Source organism: Heloderma suspectum, chromosome 2 (genome assembly GCF_057233095.1).
Source record: "Heloderma suspectum isolate Gila_16-S chromosome 2, 16-S_ref, whole genome shotgun sequence".
Taxonomy (NCBI): Eukaryota; Metazoa; Chordata; class Lepidosauria; order Squamata; family Helodermatidae; genus Heloderma; species Heloderma suspectum.
In genome coordinates, this window is record NC_139459.1 from 290429349 (window position 1) to 290449208 (window position 19860).

The window sequence follows — 19860 nt, forward strand, 5'->3', positions numbered from 1 at the left end:
ATCCCTGTCTTTCCTATACAGCAGGGATGGGCAACCTATGGCTCATCTGGCCTTGCTCAAGCAAGGCCCTTCCCCTCCCTGAAGCCCCAAGCCCAAGCCCTGAAGGTTAGTGGGGAGGAAATGCCCCATTATCTTCAGTTGGGAGGGGGAGCGACATGAAGAAAAAAATCTGGCTGGTATCAGTGATTGGAGATAACAGCTGAGCTTCCTCTCCCCTCTAGCCTCACCCGCCCCCCCATCCTTCCTAATGGGAAGGCACAGGGCAATTGATTCTACCCTGACTGAGGTGCTGGATAGAGGAGCACTCCTCCAGCTGGTGCTTTGGCTGGTAGTGAATGGCATCAGTAGTGTAGCCCCATCCCATAAGGTGGCCACTTAGGCATAGTTAAAAAAAAAAAAGGAGGAACCCAAAAGAGGAGAAAAGAGGACACAGGTTTGCATAGTTCACATATGCTAATTTATGTGTACAGATGCACATTTTGAAAGATATGTATAGCTGCACATTTAAAAAGAATAAATAGAAATACAATGGGTTGGATCCAGATGTAGTCATACTTAGAATAGGCCCATTGAAATCAATGGGACAAATTAATCATGACTAACTTAAGCCCCACTGATTTCAATGGGTCTATTCCAAGTCCCATTGATTTCAGTTGATCTACTTTAAATATGACTATGTCTGGATTCAACCCAAAGTATCTCATCATAGTGGGGAAGACGGTGACCTGCTTCCTGTTCAGTCCAAGTGTTATCTGTTCATGGGCAATTTGACAGTCCCATGTCTCCTCTTATGGTTTTTTATGGTCCTGCAAGGACTAGCTGCCTCCTCCTCTTACTATCCTTCCCCCCACCCCAACCACACATATACCCAGTGGCACAGCATGGAAGATTTGGTTCACTGGATAGAATTCTCACCACTGTGCTGCGCAGGTGAACACAGGTGAGCAAGTGAGAGGTGGCTGCATCTTCCATGACCAACCCGGTATTGCACTACTCAGAGAGAGAGAGAGAGAGAGAGAGAGAGAGAGAGAGAGAACAAACAGGCAGAGACAGCACCATGAGCCCGATCCACCCATGTGGATCCAGTGCCCAGAGAGGAGGTAGGAGAAGCTGCTGGTTTCTCTTGCTTGCACAGTTCCCTGCTCAACCCAGAAGCAGCCAAACTCAGAAGAGGAAGTATCTTGAATCTCATGGAGAAGGCTATCAGTGGCTACTAGTCCCCATGGCTATGTGCTACAGTATCAGAAGCAGTATGCCTGCACGCACCAGTTGCTGGGGAACATGGGTGGGACAATGTGATTGCTTGTGGATTTCCCGTGGACAGCTGGTTGGCCACTGTGCGTGCAGAATGCTGGATTAGATGGACCCCTTGGTCTGATCCAGCAGGGCTCTTCTTATGTTCTTACCTTCTTCTGTGAGGAGGTTGCAGGAGGGTTTCCCGGCAGGGGGTCCCCCTGCACTTTCCCAGCCTCTGCTGCAGGGCAGGGGAAAGGAGGAGCGATGGGCATTTAGTGTTCACTGCCTGATTGCCTCTCCCCGCCCCTCGGCTGGTGTTTGTTTTTCTTGCAAACAAGCGTGGCAGCATTAAGCGTCCCTTTCCCAACCCGTGTTCGGCATCGTGGTCGAGCGTGCTTGGTTTAGGCAGGCCTCCTAAAGGTGGGGATGGGCTGGAGTGGATATGGGAGGGGGGGAGGCTCCTTCTCCTCCTCCTCCTCCTCCTCAGCCACGACCGTTTATTAGGACGTGGAGTCCAGGCTCGCGCGCTTCTGCTGGCACCCGAGCAGGGAGGACGGAAGGCGGGAGAGCTGGTGGGACAGACTGAGGCGGGCGGGCGGGCGGACGGACTGAGTGGGCGGGCGCTGGACGCTGCCTTCAGCAACGGCTGAGCACTTGCAAATCCCCCTCAGCCGCGCGTGGCCAGCCCGGGAACAACCCAGCAGCCTTTCCAGCCAGGCGGCAAGAGCGGGCGGCGAGCAGCCCAGGCGTCCCTGCCTATCACGAGCCTCCCCCCTCGCCGCTGTTGCCGCCTCCGCCGTGGGCGCTCGCGTCGCCTCGCGCCTCCGTCTCTCCCCCTTCCCCACTGTTCCGTGCAACGAGGACGAACAGGGGCAGCGCCAAGGGCCGGTTCTCGAGGCAAGCCCAGCGCCAGCGCCGAGCTCTTCTCTATCTCAACCGCAGCGCAGGCAGAGTCCTGGGTGAGTAGCAGCTGGTGGAAGAACCCGGCCTCCTTCCCGCCGGTGGATCCATCCTGGAAAGATGCAGGAGGCTGCAGGGCAGCGCCTGGCATGCCTGACAGGCGGGTGTGCAGAGCTGGCGTTTTTGGTCAGGCGACGGATTTTGAGAAATCCCCGTCTCCCTTTCTGCTTCTAACTAACTAGTCGACTTATAATTCAACGAGATAAGCCCACCGGCAGCAGTCTGTACGGTGCTGCAAAGTTTGCATCTTCTGCACTTGTAGACCTTTTATGAAATGCAGAGATGCAAAGCAAATGACTTGTTGTCCAAGTAGAAAGGGAGGTCTTAACATTCATATAGCTTCCTTACTATCTCTCCTCCCTTTTTTATGTATATTCTCTTTCAGGGTGGAAAGAGTCATGACAGCTGAAAAGACTATTCCTATAATTAATGGCAAACCAGAGGATGCTCTGGACCCTGAAGCCTCAAGTACCAACTTGGTCCACAGCAACGATAAGAAAGTGCATGAAAGAGGCCACTGGAACAATAAGGTTGAATTTGTGCTCTCTGTGGCGGGAGAGATAATTGGGTTGGGAAATGTGTGGCGATTCCCATATCTCTGCTACAAAAATGGAGGAGGTAAGATGGCATCTTGTATAAATTCATAGCTTGCACGTGCGATGTAAACTGTCCCCCCTCCCCCCCGTTGCAATTTGCTTAATGTGAGGAAAAGATGCTGGTATGTTAGGATTCAGGCAGGTGTGGGTATGATCTACAGATCGCTCAGTCTGTGGTATGAAATTCAGACTCTGTTAGATCTATTGATTACAGCAGAGTCAGGTAGATATAAGCACAGGTACATGGGCTTAATTAGATTGGAAATCATACCAAACATAGGTTCATGTGATCTCGTTGAAAGTGTGTTTTTCTTCTTTTAATGGTAGAAATGAGTTTTAGCTTTCAATCAGGTGTCTTGTCCTGAAGCTTGTCATTAGTGGATATTACAGATTTTAGACAAAACCCAGAAGAAAATCCATGTTAGTCTGTTCTAGCAATTAGACCTCAAAGAAGAACATATGTATTGTGGCAAAAGCTTTTATAGACAAAACTGTACTTCATCAGATGGATGATGGACAATGAAGGAAGGTGTGATATTGATTGTGTGCGATATATATATTTATAATCCAGCATCTTGAGAATGTAGAGTCTAGACCACAACAGTTTTCACATAGAAAAGCTGCCATTCTTCACTGGACTAATTGTTATTATAACAGGATAAAATTAGTATCCATACTGGTATATAGAATTTTTCCTGTTCTTATTTATAGTAGTTATAGGGACATAGGTATACTTGAAGTCTCTCTCTCTCTCTCTGTCTCTGTCTCTCTCTCTCTCTCTCACACACACACACACACACACACTACAATTGTAAGCTTATTTGCTTGGAAATAAGTCCTAAGTTCAATAGGACTTTGAATCCTTCCAGATGGAGGGTTCCTATTGCTGACAATGGAAGGCCATTGAGCAGTTATTCCATATTTTCTTCCTTAATGGATTTTTCTGATAAGAAAAAGGGTTGAAGAAGCAGTGGGGAAACAGGAGGACAGCAAATTGTAGATGATGATGTTTGGACCCACCTAAAATTCCGGGAATGATGCAGTGTGACTGAAAGATTAAAGTCTCATCTGGATGCATGCTTAATCTCTAGGAAGTATGTTTGGGATAGCAGCCACAAGTTTAATTTTGATTTTTACTCTAGGATGTGCATCTGCCTCAGATGAAGCCCAAATCCAGAACTGAAGCGCTTTGCTTCATAGGGATACAGGCTTTGTCTAAAGTGAAGCAGGGCTTCCCCAGAGCATCCCAAAGTGAATGGCCTGGTCCTGAAGCTTTCAGAGATTCAGAGTGACATCTTGGATAAGTCAGTTTAAAATTGATACATTTTCTCCCCAAGCTGTCTGTAAAAGGAAAATGATGGGCAGGAGAGAGGAAGAGGAGGATGGCTGGTTTTTGTGATTGATGGTTTTAGCTTTGGGAATTACTTTACCAGGGCTTTCATTTTTACTTCCTATCACATTACTTTTTACTTCCAATCACATTGTTTTTGGGTGGGATGTAGATGAAACTCATCAAATGGTGTTAATTGAACATAAAGCAAAAAGTGTCAAACTTTTTCATTTATCATAATTCCCTGAACTCTGTACCTATCCTTTTGAAATGTTGCAGATTACTTACCTCTATGACGTATGTTATTTCCATACAAATTGCCCCCCCCCGGGGGGAGCAAATCCTTTGCTCCTTTAAAGATTCTACTTGCACAAAAGACCCTGTACCTATCTTCCTGAAAATTTGCAGGTTACTTAACTAGGGGCACCCTATGATATATTATTTCCATATATGCATTTTTTCATACAACAAAACATGCGGCTGGCAGCAAATCACTCCCCCACCAAACTTTAAAGACACCCCTTGTACAGCCTACTATCTGTCTGAAATTTGGCGGACTTCATTCCTCAGAAGGCGCAACTGTGACTTCAAATTTCACATAATTCTGCCATGAAATGTAAAACAAACCTTATAGGCATCTCCTTAAAAAAAAAAAAAAAAACACACCTGCAAATTATAAAGTCATCTAGTGCAGAAACCGCCACACCTATTTCATTGATTCTGAAGCCCCTACATATGCCTAGAAATTCCATCTGATTCTGTCAGTAAGTAAAAACATTATAGCCCTTTGTTCATTTCCCAATGTAAGTCAATGGTGAGACATATGAAGCCTTGGATTTCTGAAGAAAGGCTTGGTTTCCGACCTGAGGTGAAAAGGCTTGTGTCCGAAGGAGTCCGAGGGGAAATGACCCACTTTCTAAAGTGCTGGAGTGAGATCCAAACCAAATCTTATCTTTGGTGCATGCCCCGAGTTTATGTAAACCAGGTGGACTTTACCTTCATTGCCATAGAGAACTGTGATGACCATCCACTTTAAATGGCTCTTAAAAGTGATTAATTAGATCTGTCATAGGCTACTAGCCATGACAGTAGTCAGATATTTAACTACCAGCCACAGTTCAATGTAGAATTAAGTGCTCATTTAAGCCTGTGCTATTGATTCCCTGTTTTAGCTTGTAGCCACAATGTTAATAGAAGGAAACCTCTAAATGCTTGGGGCACTCAGCATGAGATGGATATCTCCATCTTTGTTTATTGGAGATAAAGGTCACGATAAATCTGAGGATCTGTTGGTTTTCTACTTTTTCTCTTTGAACGGTAAATATTAAATCCATGCCATATTTTTTTTAAATGCTTTGGAAGCTCTTTCAGTAGTGTTTTGCTGTGTGGGCACTGTTGTTGGAGAACAAGTCAAAGCTCTCTTGGGTGTGCAAAACTAGTTGCATGGTTCTTTGGATCTTGGCCAGGATGCTGAACTAGATGGACTTCTACGCTGTCATAGCATGGCAGTGTTTACATGATAAATGGAAAGAGGAAGATAGAGTGGGTGAAGGGACCTACTGTTACGAATTGTAAATAATAGTCAGTACGTGGAATTATAAGGCAGGAGTAATGTAACTTAGGAAAGAAAACAGTGTCCTTAGATTATGCAATACAAAATATTCTAGGTATTATTTATAGTTAGCTAGCATCACATGCATGAGATGTTTGACAGCTGTGAATAAATGTGTCTGTGAATAAATGTGGTATATAAGTGGAAATATGATCAAACAAAAGAAAAGACATGCTGTAGACATTTAGTATACCCAGTTGCAAGTCCCTCAAAGTGATAAAGCTATGCACACTTATTTGTGAGAAAGGCCCACTGAATACAGGAGGAAGTACTTCTAAGTAAGACTGAGTAACACTTGAGCTTTAAGGCACAATCATGCAACTAGCTCCATGTGTCCAAGAGGAGGGTTGGAATCTTTTCTTGATGAGCACCTTCCCATGACATATAGTAAGTAGGTTGTGATACGGCAGAAGAAGTTTGCTATTCAAAGGAGGGGGAGTGGGAGTCAACATTTCACTAGGTGTGTTTAAGCCAGTCCTTCCCAACATGACGCACTCCAGATGTTTTTGACTGCAACTCCCAGTATTTCGGACCATTGGTCATGCTGGCTGGGGCTGATGGGAGTTGAAGTCCAACACAGCTGGAGGGCACCAAGTTAGGGAAAGGTAGCTTAAGCCCACTGGTGTACTTATGGTGCCTTTTCCTATTCTGGTGCCTAAGAGATTTGTGAACAAATATCTTTAGCCCAGCCCTTCAAGCATTGGAAAGTTTTGGATACTGCCAAAATGGATGGGAACTGGACTTGTAAAACAACATGAAGAAAGCAGTGTGTGAGAGGTAGCCTGTATACAAAGCAGCACAGAAAGTGCCATTCTTCACTTTTGGTTTTGCTGCCGACTGTGCTGGGCCAGAATCATTCTTGTTTCTATACTGAGAAGCACCAAAATGAATTTGGCCTATTTGGTTTTCTACATTTCTAAAAACTACAGTGTGTCGCTGTGTTTGTGTTTCGATATCGCTTTCTGTTGCTACACAGTGCAGTGGCAGAAAAGCCAGATGAAATAAACTCTTCTGTTGTAACAATGATTCTTATTGATTACTGCTAGGCTATTCCTTGTGTTGTTTTTATTATATGTTGGTGAAGAAGCCAGATAAGTCATTTTTATGCTAGGTGACCAACCAGCACCCCACCCCTAAGTTTAGATTTGTCTGGGTAAAATAGGAAATAGCAAGTTAAATTGACATAGAGAAGCTTTCTAGCATTTATTTGACTTCCTAAGGATACTTTTCAGTGATCAGTGCAATATTAGATTTATTCAGAATTTAATTTTATCAGTGTTAATTTATTGAAAAAGTAGTATATTCATGGGTAACTTGTCATTTTATTCGCATACATGGAATTAAAGAAATAAACTCTGTTACCATTGTTCAAATCAGGGCATTAAGTAGAAAAAAGCTTGATCTGAGGATTTTATTTAGGAAACTCGAGTGAACCAGATTTCTGCATTGACCATTAAGGCAGCATTTATATTTCTTTCTTACATAGTTTATGTAAGTGCTATCATTTATCTTCTCTTGTTCATGTGCATATTGTAGCGTACTTGTTGATGATGCTTGATTGACCATGAATTTTTGGTCAGGTGTATTGGGAATTGACACATGATGCTTTTGGGGGGACATAGAAGAACATCCTTTTTGATATGAAGCCTGATCCTGAGTATTCTTAGGAACACAGCCTTTGTAAAACAATGTAAAACACTTTTGAAAAACGATCACGTTATGCCTGTACGACATTGTTTTGATAAGAGCAGTAGGATGAGCTTTTAACTGATTCTGGAAAGCAGAATTTATTCAGATGTTCTTAATTGTGAAAAATGGCATAGTTTGGAAGACGGCACTTCCTTGATCTTCACCATTGTGATATGATCATTCTCTTCTATTCTCTGGTTCTAAACCTCCCATATCTCCATTCACATTCTTACTGTTTGTAGCTTAACTCCCTTCTAGCTTGTCAAGAAGCCCTATCTTTTAGAGTGCAATCCTATGCATGTTTAGACAGAAAAAAAAGCCCTACAACTTAAGCGACTTAAGGCACGTTGGAAGTTGTAGGACTTCTTCCTGTCTAACATGCATAGGATTGCACCCTTATTCCCTTATTTTCAGTACTTTATATTTTATGACAAGGTAGCATGTTTTTCTTCATCTAGAATAAGACCAGAATGCTATATTTTGAGAAACCTTGAAACAGTATGTTTCAGCAGGTAGACAAAGGGAAGTTATTACAGAAGTATAGTCAAAAATAGAAGAGATTTGTGAGTAAAGATGTCGATCTATGATTTTGCCTTCCACTGCAAGATTTGGAAAATTTAACTGCTGGTCCAAATGCTACTACATTTTTCTAAAGCAAGTTTACTTGAATATTATTACCTATTCCAATATATGTAGTGTATGATATCAAATGGGCCATGGTCATCATGTAATCCTCCATACTCCATTTTTACATCCCTTGCAGTAGTGAAGAGTGCAAACCTGCAAATTGATGTCTTGTATCTGTGAAATAAATGATTCTAAGGCTGCAGTTCTATACACACCTACTCAGAAGTACACGCTGTTAAGCTCAATGAAGCTTACTACCAGCCAAGTGTGCATAGGATTGCATCTTAAAACCCAGTTTGCACATTACGGCAACAGTTGCTTAACCAAGAATTGTGGGGACAAATGGAGTGAGTGAATTGTATGCTTGTCATTTCTGCTTTTAATTAACAACCCAGGAACGCACCATTCCTGCATTGTTTTGTGACATACAAACCCAGAACTTCTGGACTGTTTATGGGCTAAACAACCCAGGGTTAACTGGGTTGTGAACTGGGTCTAAATGTCTTATTTATCTTCGTTATTTTTAAAAATTATTTTTAGGCTGCCTTTAAGGGTGGAACCTTCCCAAGGCAGTGTAGGTGATAAAATAAACAATACAAAATAAAGATCTTGCCACAGGGTGGTCATTTTTAGTGGCATCCCAATGGTATATGCAATGTGTGTTCTACTCCGTCTCTGTGTCAATGGCACTTAAGTGCTTAACGAGGAACTTTAAGTTCCTTTGAAAATGAGACATCAACTGCAATACATACTAATCTGGGAGTCAGCCCCATTGAACTTAATTAAATAGACACGTACTTAATTAAAATAGACATGTACAGGTTTGTGCTGATAAGAGACTCAAGTACAGTTTTATTTCAGACATACTAAAGTAGAGGATATATTACATTCATTTAAGCTTCACTGAGACATGTTATCAAACAATCCACCAAAATTGCAGAGGCTTTGTCAGTTAATTATGTGTGTGGAGTTAATGCTGTTGGGTTTGCTGATTGACATAAAATGCTGATTTAAAATCATCAAACTTGTCTGTTGATTGTATATTCTCTGGCTGCATTGATATTTTAGTGCTTTATTCTACATAGTATGTGAATGCCTTTGCACTCTGAATAGTTTTAATGCTCATATGTACAAAATTGTTATAACCCACACTTTAAAGATGGGGGTAACGGTCCAAAAATATTGTAAATTTAATGCTCAGTTGTAGATTAAAATAAGTCTGACATATCTACTGCATAATACTAAAGTATAAGGAAAAAGTAAAGCAAATTTTTGGCACAAAAATTAATTTTGAAAATTCAAGGCCAAAGGAAATATACCTTTACTTGCATGGTTATTCTTTTGTGTCTGCAATGCTACTCACAAGAGAGTATTGTTTGAAGTAAGATAAGAAAGTGGTGCTATGTACAGTAGTCTTGTATAATGAATGTGTATACTTGACATTAAACTAATTTGTATTTAAGGAACTAGATGTAAACTAAGTAATCCCTATGCAATGCTTGCTTCCAGGTGCTTTTCTCATACCCTATGTGATTTTCTTTATTTGCTGTGGAATACCAGTGTTTTTCCTGGAAACTGCCTTGGGACAGTTTACTAGTGAAGGAGGCATTACATGCTGGAGAAAAGTTTGTCCATTGTTTGAAGGTACAGTTCTATCTTCCTTTTTTTCTTGTTTCTTTTTCTGTGTGTTGGTATATATGAACATATGTGTATATGTATGTATATTCATACATACATGTAGATACATGAAAAAGAGCATTCATGAGTTTTGAAAATATCTTACAGATGTTTTCATAATCTATTTTGCAAATGGAATTTTCCATTTTACAAATGGAAGTAGTAATTTTTATTACTAACTCCACCAAAAATTTCTCATAGCCTAGTTGCCTCTAGCACACTTTTCTTTCTGACCTGTACCAAAATTCCTGGCAAGTGTAGCACAGTGGTTAGGACCATGAGCTATAAACTCAGAAATCCCCAGTTCAAATCCACTATACCTATGAATGCACTGAATAGCCTTAGGCAAGCCACCTTCTCAGCTTCCTCCCACCCCATCTGTAGTATGAGGATTATGACCCTGATCTACCTTACAGTCAGATTATGTATACAAAGCATTTAGAGAATTTAGGAAAAAGTACTAGTTAAATGTTTTTTTATTGTTGTTGTTAATTTAGAATGTGCCCTTGTCTGTAAGTGCTGAAAGAGGGTGCTAAAAAATATATTTTCCAGGTGTTTAATATGCCTGATCTCCAGCATAGGGATGTACGAAAGTGACTTACCTTTCCGCGGATTATGCTGATGCTGGGGGGGAGGCGTTCTGTCCCTCCTCCGGAATCCTGGCCGGGGGGGGAGGCGCTCCGTTCCTCCCCCCCCCCCGGAATCCTGGCCGGCCAGTGCCGCTCTGCAGGGATTCTGCAGAGCAATCGGCCGGCTCTGCCAGCAGCCGGACATCCAGGCGCTGGCAAGCAGGGACACAAATGGTAATTTAAAAACAAAACAAAACGCGCGTACGCAAATGGCAGCGGCCATGGCCGCTGCCATTTGCGTTCTTTAGTTTAGCACGTCTTAGTCTATGTAAACATTTACGTAGACTAAGACGGCGAAAATAAGGGGAACGCAAATAGCGTAGCGTCTATTTGCGTTCCCCTTATTTTCGCTGTCTTAGTCTACGTAAATGTTTATGTAGACTAAGACGTGCCAAAATAAGGAACACAAATGGCAGCCGCCATGGCCGCCGCCATTTGTTTATGCGTGTTTTTTGTTTTTTTTTTAAGTCAGCCGTGATAGGCTACGTAAACATTTATGTAGCCTATCACGGTGTTTTTTAAAAATCTAGCCGTGATATGCTACGTAAATCTTTATGTAGCCTATCACGTTTTTTGTTTTTTTTTAACTGGAAATGGTGATGGCGGCAGCCGGTCAGAAAACCGGCCGCCGCCGCTGAGCCGCCGCCGGAGCCGCCGCCGCCAGGAAGATCCGCCCCAGGTAAATCTCGTCCCGGGGGGGTGGGGGGGTGGCAGACCATTCTGCCACCGATTTCGGGGGGCCGAATGCGCTGGCATTCAGCCTCCCCGAGATCCGTGGCGGAATTCTCTGACATCCCTACTCAAGCACAGCTGATCCACTTAAACCACTGCATAGCCCTGTTTTTTTTAGCCTCTGCCTTCTTTCATCCAACAACCCAATTTATCTTATCTTTTCAAGGAGCCCAGAAAACTAGTTCTTCCTTATAGCTTTGATGTACCTGTTACAGTTCTATTTTCATTTCAGTTGTAAGGACTGAAACAAGTAAGAGCTGAGAATAGTAGAATTTGAACCAACGACTGGTTTCTGACTTGGTATTCCTTGTTTCCCTTAAAATACCTAATAGGATCCATCTCTTTGTCCTTTGCAGGTATTGGATATGCTACCCAGGTTATTGAGGCACATTTGAATGTTTATTACATCATCATTTTAGCATGGGCTATCTTTTACCTGTTTAACTGCTTTACTATGGAGCTTCCCTGGGCAACCTGTGGGCATGAATGGAATACAGGTAGGGGCAGAGTAAAGATATTGTCTGTATAAATGCATCCAAAGAACAACAGAGTCATTCCGTAATTACATATTTATGTGAACAACAAGATGATGGTGGAAATTAGCTTAATTATTCAAATTTGTGGGACAGTATGGTAGAAAACATGGATTCCAGTAATTAATGTTGATTTATGAATGAAGGTTATGTATTCAAATCTTGTCTCATAACTCTTTTTTTATCACCATTTAAACATTCTACTTTAAATAGCGAATATTACTTTTGAAAAATTATTAGTGTCATATCTATACATCAGTTTTGAAAACTGCATGCAACATGTTCCTTAACTGTTTATTAATATCTTGCTAACTGAAAATCGAGAAAGGGTATATTATTTAGGTTTTTCACCCTTGGTGTCACAGAATTTATTTATTTATCTGCTTTATGAACACATATCCCAACTCACTGTAATTGTTAAGGCAGCTTATACTCTTGCTTTTTTAAAAAACAACCACCACCAATCCCATCAATAATAAAGCCTGCCAAAATATAACATTATGTGCCATCCATAATGTAACGTTATGGTATTGATTTTTTTACTATGCATGTCTTCACTCCTATAAAAGTTAGGATTATTAAATTTTGTACTTGGAAGTTGTGTGAATGGTTTGGGATTCAAAGAGGCCTGTGCATGTGCACTAAAATAAAGGGCTTCTAATCATGAAGGGGGGGGGGGGAGAGCAGTTTTTTTTCTTGCAGTAGCTGTCCTTGTACGTAACAGACCAATGCCCTTGTAGGTTCCCCGGTATTTAGAAGCAGCTTTTTGTGCAGGGAAAAGAGGAGATGGAAGAGCCTCTATGCCTCCGCAAAAGACCCTACACAATACTTTGCCAAACATAAATTGTCCTATACATTTAGATATGATATAAAATATAAACAGATAATCTCCTTTATTCTGTAACATTCAAGATCATTGTTGAATTAGTGCATTAAGCTTGAAAGTAAGATCAGAATATCTTAAATGAGATGTGTTTGTTTTAATATAATCTAATGTCTGTGCCTTTTAATTTTTTTGTCAGAATTGTTATTTTCCACCCGCATTCTTGGATTCATTGACAAACTCTGGATTTCTATTCAGATTTGTGGTGCTTGGCTAAATTAAAAGACTTGCATCAAGTCCATCAGAGATGATAGGGTCATTTTTGGCATCTGTTCAGGAACACTTAGCCAATATTGAACACTGTCCAAATAGTATGTGTCAACTCTATAATGGACAATGGCTTTGATCTCTTTCCACCACTTCTCTGAAGCCAGAGATAACAGCATGCCAAATGGTAGCTTTCTCACTTGCCATATTAAGGCTATTGTTAAGTTGCTGATGGTAGAAAGTGATTCCCAAGCCCATGATAGACACTGGGAATTGAACTGCATGTTTTAACTCCCTAACAATTAGAGCAACTCAAAATCTATTTCTGCTGCCTCAGAAACTGGGTTGGTTATTGTGGTTTTATCAGGACAAATAAAAAGTAATTAGAAAATATATTTCTGGGGAGGACCAGTGAATTTGTTATCAAAACAGATAACAGAATCTTGTTTTCAAACCTTTCTAGCCATAATCCTAACTAATTCAAAGTGACTTGAAAGTTTAAGACAAATGTGATAGCATTTTTTTTTCCTTTTACAGAGCATTGTGTGGAATTTCAAAAAATTAATATGAGCAATTGCACTCAACAGTATTTACAGAATGCCACTTCTCCAGTCATGGAATTTTGGGAGTAAGTAAAATCAAACTTTTATTCTACATTAATTAGGTCATTAATTCTCTTTTAAAACAAAAGTTTGGAGCAAACATGAATAGCAAGATATCAGCCCCTGGCAATGTCAGAATTTCAGTTGGAAGTTGTTTCCACATATAATTAACAAAGGTGACACTGAGGATTTTTCTGTTATAATAATAGGAAATAATAATTTTTTTAATAGGAAATAACAATTTTTATTTCCTTTGGGAATGAGTGCTTGCAATCCTAAGTCACATGTTCTGGAAGGAAATAAGAATTGTTATTTCCTACTATTACAGAACAAATCTCAGTGCATCACCTTTGTGAATTATATGTGAAAATAGCCTCCAACTGAAATTGCAAGCTAGAGAGAGACAGAGAGAAATTTTTATATATGTATATATATATATATTCCTTAGGAATAACACCTGCAACTACATATTTAGTAGAAGACAGGACAATAGAATTTCAGAGAGAAGAAGAAAGACAAATCAACACTTTCATACAAGAATTGAGCATTTCCTGATTTTGGAGATAGCTGCTTATTTATTAACTGCATTACTTTTAAGCAGATGTGTAAACATCAGTGATTGGACCATCATAATACATGCTTTGTTTAGATTAATTATCTGAGTATGAATATATTGAAAGCCTGCCTGTGTGATTCATTACATCATCATTAATTGCTTTTGTTAAAATGTTTGTTTAACCAACTTTAATAATTTGCTAGTTATTCTGAGAAATGTAAAGGGCACCGCAATTCCTAAATTTGGACAAGTTTTTGAAAGGGATCGTCTTGCTTTATATTTAAAACTGTTACTGTATAAAGCAGTTTTTATAGTGGCCTAATAATTTTTAGCAGCCTAATTATAAAACAGTACAGCTAGGGATAATCATACTTACTTGGTAGTGCAATCCTTCCTTCTCCAAAAACATGCTTAGGTGTGCACTGCAAGTTCCATTGAAAACAGAGGGGCTTAATGTTAGTCACAACTAACTTGTCTCATTACTTTCAATGGGACATAGGTAAAGACTGGAACAACTGGATCAGATCTAGATCTAATAATAACTAACTTAAATCCCATTGATTTCAGTGGGTCTACTCTAAGTATAACTAAATCTGGATACAACTCATTGTCTTTAGCTGGGAACTAATTACTGACTTCATGATCAGGTATTATATGTGCTAGTTGTAAAATAATAGAATTATAAGAGCTGGCAGGCACCCAATAAATAATGGAGTCCAACACCAATTCAGAATTTTATTTTTTTACTTAAGGGAGCAATCCTATGGCCACTAGATAGTGGCTAGATGGCCATAGGATAACTGGTTTTCCGGGAACCGACCTCGGATCCCACACTCTGAGGTCAGTTCTGGGAGAACTGACCTCCCCCGACTTCCGCACTGCCTCGGAGGCAGCATGAAACAGCCCCATCCTCCACGCTCGTAAGAAGAGAGCGGAGCGGCTGAAAAGGGGCGTTCCAAGGGGCATTCTGGGGCGGGGGGGCAGAAATGCCTGTATGACACCTCCAATGTGTCATACAGCAGCCTCCTCCCCCGCTCAGCCCTCCCGCAGCTAGACAGCCGCAATTGTCTGTCTAGCCAAAAATGCAGGGCAGGAGGACCACAGAGGGAATGGTCCCCGTCCGTCCTTTTCCTGCCTTGCGTTGGATAGGCGGTCGCCTCCGAGTTCGGAGGCAGACTCCTATATGAATAGGATTGCACCCTAAAGCATCTGGCACTCTGTTTTGGTATAGCTGGCATATTCAGTTTTGAAGGTGGGGTGGTGGTACAGAACTGAAGGCAAATTTGTGAAATGCTAATGTGCAAGAGGGTGTCAGGTAGAAGATAATTATTTTAAATGTGTTAAATTCTTAAAAGTAGATAGAAAGAAGAGAGGTTTCCTAATTTGACCTACCATAGACATCTGTTTTTTAAGAAAACATGTAGCATTAGCTTTGAAAGTAGTCTTTGTGTCTTTTTTTTCACATTGGGATTTCATCAGTTCTGAATCACTAACATTATATATACCTCCCAGTTCCCAACAAGAAACAGAGAAAGCAAACTAGACACCTAGCCTTAAAAAAATGAAATGTTTGGGAAATGGCACGCCAGTGGCTCCATGTGCAACAAGAAGGGTGTGATATTCCCTCCCAAAGTTCTCTGAAGTCAGCAGAAAGGGTTCTACTTGAGACTCTGTAATTTCACTTTATTATATGTGAGGATGTATTCGAAGATCTTGATCGTGGCCCTGACACTTTGGCATTTCCTTCTGAGCCCAAGATTATCAGTTGTTAGGAGAATGGTATACATTACAATAAAAATGTTAGTTTTACCCAAGCATTTTCTGGAGTTTAGGGGCTTTGTTGCCTTTAGTTTGATTTTTGGCTTTGGTTGCATTTTGATTGTATTCTAATTTTGAAAATGATTATGCTAAAGCGTTGGCGTTTCCTTTACTTGTTCCACTCTCTATAGTTCAATGTTTTCTTTGCATTTGTGTTTTTGTGTGCCTGTATCATCTATGCTGGGTAAAAATGCTCACAGAAGTTTTTTGTGATCTTTTCTCTGCATTTTAAGATTGTTAGGAGAGGGATGCACAAGGGTTTTGTTGGTGTGTTCTTTTATTTCAGACCATCTGCTGCTGTGGATTCTATATGGAGTATTTGCATTTGATAAAAATACAGGGAGATGGTTACCTGCTCAAGTGTAGAGTAGAGCTTCTGTGTGCCCTTCTGCTATCAATCTTTGACCATTTACACACCACTGTGGTGGGGCTGCTCCTGTGGCATGCACATTTTACAGCATGTTTCCCCATTGTTTTCCCAACAATTACTTAGTATCTTCTAGGGTGTTTTACTAGCATACTTGTATTCACTACCATCGGCATAACCTAGGAAATGGATTAATTCCATTAGTGCTTCTGAAATGTGTTGCACTGTTTGCTCTGAAGAGGTACAACCTGATCAGAACTCTGTCTGTATTAACTGTGTGTTCCGGAGCTGTAATCATTCAGTCCAAACATAGGGTGTAGGCAATGATTCTAGTAAATGACAATAATTACACTAAGCTAATTTCCTTGTTGTCAGGGTAATTTATTTGTACTAAATTGCTATCTTGTGAAATCTGAATAATTGAAGCATTTGTTTGGTTCAGAACTGTGTTTCAGAAGAGGAATAATTTGTGTGATCAGAACCACTAAGTCCTGATTTTTAAAAGATTGATTAGAATTCAAGTTTTCATTTCAACAAATGCTGAGCAGGTACTCTGTGATTCCCCCCTCCCCCCCATCAGTCATGCTGTACTCAGTGGACATAATGTTGGAAACAAAGGAATTAAGGTATCAAAAATTCACAGGTATCAACAGCATGTGCAGCAGCCGCAAGGAAAAAAAAAGAATTTAAGAAGTTTAAAGAGGAACCTAAGGCTTTCATACCAAAAGTTAAATATTGAATTTCTAGTAAAATAACACAGTTGCTATCTGTAAATAGTGTTTACTATTGTTCTTGTTAACAAATCACTGTGCCACTCCCAGAAATATGTCCTTTGCTGTTATAAGGGCATATTTGTTGAAGGGCTCATTGGCTTGCAGAGATGGAGAGAGGTTCACCTGAATATAACATGCACAGTTGATTTAAGTAGCTTCCCCCCCCCCAACTGAAATGAACATTTGCTATCATCTTGACATCTGATGGATTTATGATGCATGGATGCAAATTCAGAGGAAATGAATATTAAACATTTGCATTAGTGGTTTTCAAAAGTACTTTTCATTTTAACTCTGATTTAATAAGAGGTTAAGGACGGGAAATAAAATGGACAAACAGCAGATATTTGTATCAGATCTAACTATCTAAAGAAGACGCATACCTCAGAATTAGTTTCATAAGCATGTAAGGACTTGAACAGTTTTAGAGTAATATTTTTGTGTTTGATGTGTGTGGATGCTAAGGAAGACTTTTAAAATCTGACATAGGATTGTAGGGTGGGAATATTGTTGGAAACTTATAGTCCAATTCTGTATACTAAGGCTGTATATGTACCTGATTTCAAGTGAACTCATTCTCGTATGCTGTGGCATTGGCATGAAAGTACGAAGAAAGAGCCCATGACGAATTGCATCCTGTGCCTACCAAGACTCCTAGCTTTGTTTTATATAAAAATTTGTTCTGTATGATACCCAATCACCCAGTTTTCTTTACTTATAACCACCCACATTCTGTGTTTGTGAAATTCCATAAAATCAAGGGAAGAATGAGAACTCTGGCTCCTGTTGACAAATGGTGCTAAATTTTGACAGTGGAGGAATATAGAACTGCAGAAATGTGTCCATTCCCATTCAGGAAGAATTTAATTCACTATCTCACTATAGTATCTCTGCATGGACACACATTCCATTATGGCCCACTACAAATAATACTGGTCATGTACATTGTAATACAGTAGTAGTGATACCATGTGAGCTCTGGAGGTCTGATGAGGATTGAAATCAGCATTTTCTTATTAAGTTAGTAGGCCTGTTCATACATCATGCTAACCCATGGTGGGTGATAAGCTATACGGAGTAGGTTGTTTTGCAAATAACCTACTGCACTCCTGTCAGACGATCAGGCAAATAAGCCATGCAGCATGGTTTATTTCCATTCCCTCGGCCCTCTTCCTCCTGTAGTCATCCTGCCTGGCTGGCCAGGTGTCCGAGCTTCCTTTGTGGTGGAAACCATATTCCGCCATCCTTTGCACTGCTGCTACGTCAGCAGCCTGTCTCTGATTGGTCTGCTTTGCACTAGGGGCATCTTTTTCTGCCTCTGCAGGTCCCCCCTTCTCAAACCTGTGTCAGTCCTTAGCTGCTGCCCTGTTTGCTTCCCTTCCTGCTCCTACCCCCTCTTCCCCACTCTTTATTCTTTACCCACTGCCCCATTTTCCAAGCCTTTGATGGATTCCACCTCACTAGCAACAAACCAACAAGAAAAAGAAATAAAAAGAAACTTTTGTACTGGTATACAAAGTGGCTTACTTGGCTTGTTTAATATTGGCCTTGCTTAATACTGCCTTGAATCTACCTATGGGACCATTCTACTCCAAAAGTGTGTGTGTGGGGGCTCCAACTCCTTGAAACTTTGCAGAAATGGGATGAAATTTAATATACAGGTTCCCCTTATGGGGAGCCACCACATGCACTACCGGATAATTGTGATAATTTCAATTATCCATACACTACTGGGTAATTGAAAACCAGCTCACAGATGACATGCTAACCCATCATGGGTTGTTCCAGAAAACAACCCATCGTGGGTTAGCGTGTCATGTGAACCCAGTCACTAAATTACTAAGGCAAGATTTATTTATTTATTATTAACATTTATATACAACCTTTTCTACTAAAAAGCCATCAAGGTGGTTTGTAACAATTTAAAACAATAAAATCTTAAAACAATAAAAACACTAAAACTACACATTTGGAAAGGCCAAATTGAAAAGCTGAGACTTTACACCCTTTCTAAAGGACAAGAGAGTGGTCAGGGGGGGGGGGCAATCATGGTTCTTAAAGGAGCGCATCCCGTAGTTTGGTGGCAACACAGGAGAAAGCCCTTTCACCCATGCCCTACAACCAGGCTTCTACAGGTAATGGCATCCTCAAATGGGCTTCTCCTGCACATCTTAATACTCGAGACAGACAGTCCCTTAGATAGCGAGGTCCTAAGCCATTTAGGGCTTTAAAGGTTAAAACCAATACCTTGAATTGAGCCCCAAAAACAGCTGACAACCAGTGCTGATCTTTCAGTGTTGGGCAATGTGATCATGATACCATGCACCAGTTAGCAGCTGAACTGCTGCATTTTATATCAATTGAAGCTTTCAGACACTCTTCCGAGGTGGTCTCACAGAGAGGAGATTGCAATGGTCTAAATGTTATGTAATCAAGGCATGGATAACTGTTGCCAAGTCAGAATGATTCAGGAAGCGTTGCAGCTGGCACACCAAATGTAATTGTACAAACACACTCGTTTCTGCCACCACCAGCTGAAGATCCAGAGACAGCATAAGATCAAGGAGCAGTCCCAAGCTATGGCCTTAATACTTCAGGGGGAGCGCATCCCCTTTTAGAACAAAATGAATTCCAGTCTAGCTTTCTGTTGACTAACAACACCTCCAGCTTTTCTGGGTTTAACTGCAACTTTAAACCTCCTCCAGCCCATTAGCAAAGCCAGGCATTGTTCAAGGTGTGAGGTGACAAAGAGCAATAGAGTTGGGAGTCATCAGCATATTGGTGACACCTTACTCCAAAGCTCCAAGTGACCTCTCCATGCAGTTTCATGTAGATATTAAACAACATGGGAGACAAGATAGAAACCTGTGGGACACTACAGGCCAACGGCCAACTGGCCATGGAGTTAAACAGTAATCCTCTAGCACCACCTTCTGGACACGGCTGTACAGAAAGGACCAGAACTACTGCAAAACAGCAACCTCAAGGCCCAGCACCACAAGGCGGTCCAGAAAGTCGATGGTATCAAAAGCC

General features: G+C 40.9%; 1 protein-coding gene across 2 annotated transcripts in view; it reads left to right on the forward strand.

Annotated features, from left to right (window-relative positions):
* The first annotated feature begins 1815 nt into the window (after positions 1 to 1815).
* The window catches only part of SLC6A11 (solute carrier family 6 member 11), a 175733-nt gene continuing 157688 nt past the window's right edge, over positions 1816 to 19860 (forward strand). The window contains exons 1-5 of one of the 2 annotated variants that reach the window (XM_084839859.1): positions 1816 to 2195; positions 2582 to 2814; positions 9560 to 9694; positions 11445 to 11585; positions 13249 to 13339. In XM_084839859.1, the coding sequence (XP_084695985.1) occupies positions 2595 to 2814; positions 9560 to 9694; positions 11445 to 11585; positions 13249 to 13339 (587 nt within the window). In that variant the 5' untranslated portion in view covers positions 1816 to 2195; positions 2582 to 2594. The remainder of the gene's footprint in view (positions 2196 to 2581; positions 2815 to 9559; positions 9695 to 11444; positions 11586 to 13248; positions 13340 to 19860) is intronic. The other variant, XM_084839858.1, reaches the window with a different exon arrangement.